Below are 6277 nucleotides of genomic sequence, written 5' to 3' on the forward strand. Positions count from 1 at the left end.
TGGTGTTTCATGTGTCGCTGCAAAGATGGAGTTGACGATGCAGACTCGCCATAAACGCCAGAGAGAAATGCACAATTTATATGGATTACATAATCAGAGAGTAGCCTATTTCTTTTAGTTTTGAATAGTTTCGTTTAAAAGTAGACATTTCAGGCTTTCTATAATAGATAGCCTATATTTCTCAAATCTGTGAGGCACAAGCTGAGTTTCGGCGGCCTCCAGTTCGCGTGCAATGCAAGTGATTGTGCCGGCGACTTATTATATTGTTAAATACGGGCAATTGGTTGATAAAACATTGATCAAAATTAAGATACAATTTCTACAAAACTAAAGTCAATGAAGTGTTCAAAATCATGTCTTACCCACCACTCCAGACATATTGCATCTCATGATGTATCATGTCTTTCTCATGCTGCATGCTTACTTTCATAATCAACATTGATTAAATTAAAAAATAACATTAGCCTATAATATTTAAACATAAATATTAAACTAAATATGTTTTCTTTAATGGTTACAAAACCTATACAGTACATAGAAATTTCATGTCTTGTCGTCAGCCACAACATAATAACGTCACATATTTTCGACCCAGCACTCAGCCCCCCTCGTATGAAACAGCTTCCAGCGCACCTGTTTTTATTTTAATTGATAAAACATTCTTTCATTTTAAAAAATAAACTGAAATCAGCAAGAAGTTATGCAAACATGGAAATTAATAAATTGCTCATTCTTTCGATTGTTTTAAGAAACTTCTCAAGACATATATTTTTAGTAAAGTTTTTATTGAGTAATTATTACTGTGATTTTTGATGTTTTTAACTTTTTATTATTTGATACTAGCACTTTGTGTATAAGAAAGGTGCATTACAAATAAAATGTATTATTATAATTATTATACCAAACACAGTCTAAATTCTTCTTATTAATTGTTTAAATGATCATTAATTTTGATGACAAATACATTTATATTTTCCAGAAAATGTACATTCCTAATTGCAATTACACTGCAGAAGGAAAAATTACATTTAATCACTGACACTCACAAAGACTGGCATACACAAAAAGACACATTTTTGGGCTTACATGTTTCCTTTTTATCCTAGTTCTCAAAACATTAAGAAACAAAAACCTCAACAAAAATACTCTAAGTAGAAGAAGACCCAGTATATGCCTAACATTCTTAAAATACTGGATTATTGGAAGTGCAGCGAGATAAATGCTGCTTTAATTTATTTTTGAGAAGTTCCCCCTGAGTGATAACCAAACTAGAACCCATAATATATAGTAAACCCTTATCTAACACATGCTGCTACTATAATCAAGACATACTGTATGTCTATGATAAAATAACATACTGAGCATTATAAACTCTCGTAATTCCTAGTTATCTGTGTTTGTATGTCCGGTTCTAGGTTTTGCAGTTCGACATTTAATTCATCAATAATCTTTGTTAGCTCCTCTTTTGTCTCCCTTATTTTTCTCACAAATCTCATGATCTCAGACTGCAGCTCTTGCACATTTCTTGCGTCGTTAGTTGACCCAGGGGTTTGGTTGCTTTCAGACTCTGTATTGGTTGCTGCAATTTCTGATTCTTGTTGAGTCGGTATTGAAGCATAATCTCTGCGGAGTTTGTGAATTTCTTTGGCGTCGAGGGCAATGAAGAGGATGTCAACAGCTACAAATAGTCCAGTCAAAACCCCTGTTGCTGCTTCAGCCACACGAACGGCTCTTGCAGTCTGAGCTGCAACTCTCCCAACACTTGAGACTTGAATTAAACGGATAAGCTCTGCAATCCCCCCCAGACCTCGTCCAAGTCGAGCCCCGACATTTGCCCAATCTGTCCCAGATTGTGCATTGGAGCATGAATCCTTGTTTTCAGAAAGCACTTTTCGAGTTATCACTGCTATTTGGATGTTTTGGATGCAGCTGCATGTGGAGGCTATTTTTTCTTGTAACTCTGTAATGATAATTTTGATCTTTTGGCGGTCTGTGCGCTGGTTGACCATCTTTGTTATGTTACTCGCACCAGATGCTACTCCACCAGCTACCGCTACACCGATTCCCACTCCTGTTACTATCAGAGAAGCTCCGAGAGTGAACGGAGTCAGAATAAGCCCAACCACAGATGTGATTCCTCCAGCCAATCCCACTACACCTCCTGCAAGGCTGCCTATGGTTGTTTTGTAGTGGACCGTCTCCAAACCTTTGGCCAGCTCTTCAAGAACATTTAGCCTCCCATAAAGCTCTTCAATAGTTTGTGTGCTCTGAAAAAAATCAAGTTTAATGAAATAAAAATTTTGTTTTACGGTTCAGTGTTTTGTTTAATTTCATTTTACCCGTGTTGCAAACCATATTCCATAAACATGGTTACTTTATGACTTTAGAAGACTACAGCAAAACGTATGAAAAGATACATTTTAATTACTCAACTCACCTTTTCATAAAGGTGTTCAATGATAAAGGGCCTCATCAAGATTTCACTGACAGACGGGCGGTTCGCTGGATCGATCTGAAGTGTGTCTTTTACCAGCTGACGAAGGTCCTCAGAGAAGGTCTCAGGAAGAGCTTCATAGGAGCAGGTGAGTATCTTTGTAATAATATCAACTGTGCTTCTTCCTGTAAACTAAAGACAGACAAAAATATGAGGTTACTAGTTGTTTAAAAAAAAAAAAAATGTTATCAGTGGACAGCTACGCTACTACACTTTGACGCTTCAAAAAGTTCATAAAGTCTACAGTCAGACAGCAGGTAAATGTGGCCCAAATCCGCATCTGATATGTTTTCAATTCTGATTTGTGCCACTTCCGTATGTGGTCCAAAATCAGATCTTTTAAGTCACTCTAGAAAAATATTTGCCACAATTCTGCACTCATGGGAGTCACTTTAAATATTTTACATACCTGACGTTATCAAGACAGTTTCAAAAGGTATACAATCAAAACATTCTCATGTGTTAGCTGCCATCTGTGGCCTTTCAACGGGAGCCTTCACATGTCCTCCGGGAGATCATGAACACGATCTCTGAGGCTAGAGCACCTTCTACCAGGCGCCTTAACACCTAAAAATGGGCTTCCATCCTCTCATTCCTGCAAGAGCTGTTGGATGGCAGACGCACTCAATCCACGCTCAAAGTATACATGGCAGCTATCCTGGTGTACCACGCTCCTATAGCTGGCCAATCACTTGGAGAACTCAACCTAGTAGTCAGATTTCTCAGAGGGGCCAGGAGGCTAAATCCGCCTCTTCCAAACACGGCCCCTTCCTGGTACCTGTCTTTTGTCCTGAGGGCACTCCGGGGCCCTCTGTTTGTGCCGCTCACGACAATCAACCTTCGGTCTCTCTCACTGAGCCTGCAGGCTCTTTCAGTGGACGATTTCTTCCTCGAGTTTGCGCCCAACAACAGCATAGTTGTCCTTAACTTCCCCTATTACGCTGTTTCAAAAGCTCCTAATTTTGTTTTGGAGGTCTCCTACAACAGGTTTAGATCCATCAAAGGTCAAAAAAGAGTATTCATTTTCTCATAATATACATTGCACATCACCACATTTTTCAATTATTCTCAAACGACTTGATGGATGAATCAGTATATCTAAATCCCTCCTTTCCATGAGCCTACTCTGCTCTGATTGGTCAGATGGCCCAGTCTGTTGTGATTGACCTAAGCCTGTCGGAAGCTAAACTTCCATTACCATAACTGAACTTCAGCTCCATCTGGAGGCTTTCTAAAGAGATTGTATCTATGCTGCCTTCTATAATCGATCAGATGAAGGAATCTCAGGAGACAAGAAGTGAAGCTAACATTGTATTTGGGCGTGCCTTGGAATGCAGCATTTATCAGTTTTCAGACACATCCACTGTGTAAATATAATGAATCCAATCCATCTGAAAACAATCTGCTCAGATACTCAGAAATCTCTCTGTCTTTCTCGAATCCTCCAGTGTCTCCGTATTCTGGAGTGTCAATGATGGTCAGAGATGTTGGGTTTTCTTCAACAAACGCCTCATAAACAGTGATCTCACGTGTCTGTTTTTTTATTTATTTATTTTTTATGTGGATGTTCTTTAGTTTCTTCTGTGATTTTATAAAACTCTTGATCCTCAAACTTTACTCCCAGTAATAGTTGATCATGGTGATATAACATCATGTATGTCAAGGTCTTAATTTTAATCGATAGATTCAGTTAGAATAAAAAGCATGATAGGCTGTTACCAGTAAAATTAAAATCAGTATCAACAAAATCCTTATTCTCACTGCAGATGTGGGATGTGCAGACGCTGATTCTGAATGGCATATTATTTACACAGACTGTTAATACAGAGGAGCCATGGATACATTTACACTGCAATTACAATTGCATAAATAATGTTATGAGATTAATGTGTTAAATATAACATTTTGAATATAGAAATGATGAAAACAATGAAATTATAATGAATTACTTTTAAATATGAAACTAAAACAGCCAATAGGTGGAGGAAATTCACCGTCTTAATGAGTGAGTTTAATCAATCATTCATTCAGCTAATTCGTGATTTATGTTTGGTTCACTTAGTTTTGTCATCGCCACAGAGATATTAATTAGTGGGACCGTCATATTAACTTGTGCGAACGTGGTAATGATGAATGGCCATGAGATAATTTTGTCGAGGTAATGAGATCCTTAAAGGAGAACTCCGGTCAATTTTAACATTGAGCTCATTTTTTTTGTACATTTGGAGTGCTGTCAATACAGAGAACAACGACAAAAATCGGTGTTGCCTACACCGAGTTATTCTATTTTTAAAATTTGCACCCTGTTGACTTCAATGGGGCAAGTACTAAACCTGCTTTTAGCCTCTTAACATCCTTGATGTGTCATTACAAGTGCACAGAAAATGTGAGTGATTCCTTCTGAGTGAACACGAGTGAGTCTGACTGCAGTAGATGTGAAAGATATGTATAAAAATGATGTTATTTAAGCCAGCGCAAATACCTGTATTTACATCCTGTTTTCGGTAGAAGTCCAAAGTAGTCGATTGCCGAGTTCACGCGCATAGGTTTAGTGATCACGCACGTGAACTCGGCAATCGACTACTTTGGACTTCTACCGAAAACAGGATGTAAACACAGGTATTTGTGCTCAATGCGCTGGCTTAAATAACATCATTTTTATACATTTCTTTCACATCTACTGCAGTCAGATTCACTCGTGTTCACTCTGAAGGAATCACTCACATGACCTGTGCACTTGTAATGACACATCAAGGATGTTAAGAGGCTAAAAGCAGGTTTAGTACTTGCCCCATTGAAGTCAACAGGGTGCAAATTTTAAAAATAGAATAACTCGGTGTAGGCAACACCGATTTTTGTCGTTGTTCTCTGTATTGACAGCACTCCAAATGTACAAAAAAATGAGCTCAATGTTAAAATTGACCGGAGTTCTCCTTTAAGAGATGCTATGTTGAGAGAATTACATATTTTTCTTGTGGCCACGACTCCTTAATGTTGAGGGAACAACATCTATTTCTCATGACAACGAGATAAATGCATAAACAACCTGCGTGACCATAGCAACCTGGAATTATCAGAAATGGATAGGTATATATAATAATATTTATTTTTAATTAAAGCTGCAGTCCGTAGTTTTTCCTCTTTGTCGCCATCTCTGTTCGAAAGCATAGACCACGTTGATGGTTGATGTACGCATGGTCACAGTGCTGTCCGTACGGACCAGTACATGCTTGCCGAGCAGTGTTACAGTGTTTTGAGGCGGCTCAGAGCAAGGTGTACTGCCAGCAGCTCGAGGCAGTTGATATGCCAATGCAGTTGGGGGCCCGTCCAGATCCCCGCTACTGCATGCCCGTAGTACATGCCCCCTCCAGCCGGTGTTGGAGGTATCTGTGGAGATCACAGCATATCTGGACACTTGTTCTAGGGGCACTCCGGCCCGGAGAAACGAAGGGTCTGACCACGGGCTGAGGGTTTGGCGGCAGGCCGGGGTGATTATCACACGGAGCGTGCCGCTCTGCCTAATTAAAGAGTTAATGAAAGAATTTATTTCTTTATTTACATTTTTATTCAGTGGCGCGGGAAGGGTTAAGGTGGGGGACTAACAAAATATTGTCCTTAAAAATGTGAAATAAAATGAGCATCAATGGACAGCATTAACTACTGCTCTTATGCCTAATGTATTAAGTGTTCAAGCTACAGAGAAAATTAAATAAAGTTTGAATTTGTCAGGCTTTGTTCCGATCAGAGCTCGTGAGCGGAGATCAAGCATATTTCTGAATATTC

The 6277-nt window shown here is 38.9% G+C and overlaps 2 protein-coding genes across 2 annotated transcripts in view; both read right to left on the minus strand.

Annotated features, from left to right (window-relative positions):
• LOC307156318 (serine/threonine-protein kinase Nek4-like) overlaps positions 1–6277 on the minus strand; it is a gene marked incomplete at its 3' end in the record, with an annotated part of 945281 nt that overhangs the window by 494495 nt on the left and 444509 nt on the right. The window lies entirely within an intron of this gene.
• Positions 774–3427, minus strand: LOC307156162 (apolipoprotein L3). The gene is made up of 2 exons (XM_079867392.1): positions 2438–3427; positions 774–2267 (listed from the first exon to the last, which is right to left on the minus strand). Exons 1-2 carry the CDS (start codon positions 2471–2473, stop codon positions 1365–1367), a joined length of 939 nt encoding a protein of 312 aa, XP_079723518.1. The 5' UTR covers positions 2474–3427; the 3' UTR covers positions 774–1364.

Source organism: Squalius cephalus (assembly GCF_949319135.1).
Source record: "Squalius cephalus genome assembly, chromosome: 3".
NCBI classification, from domain to species: Eukaryota; Metazoa; Chordata; class Actinopteri; order Cypriniformes; family Leuciscidae; genus Squalius; species Squalius cephalus.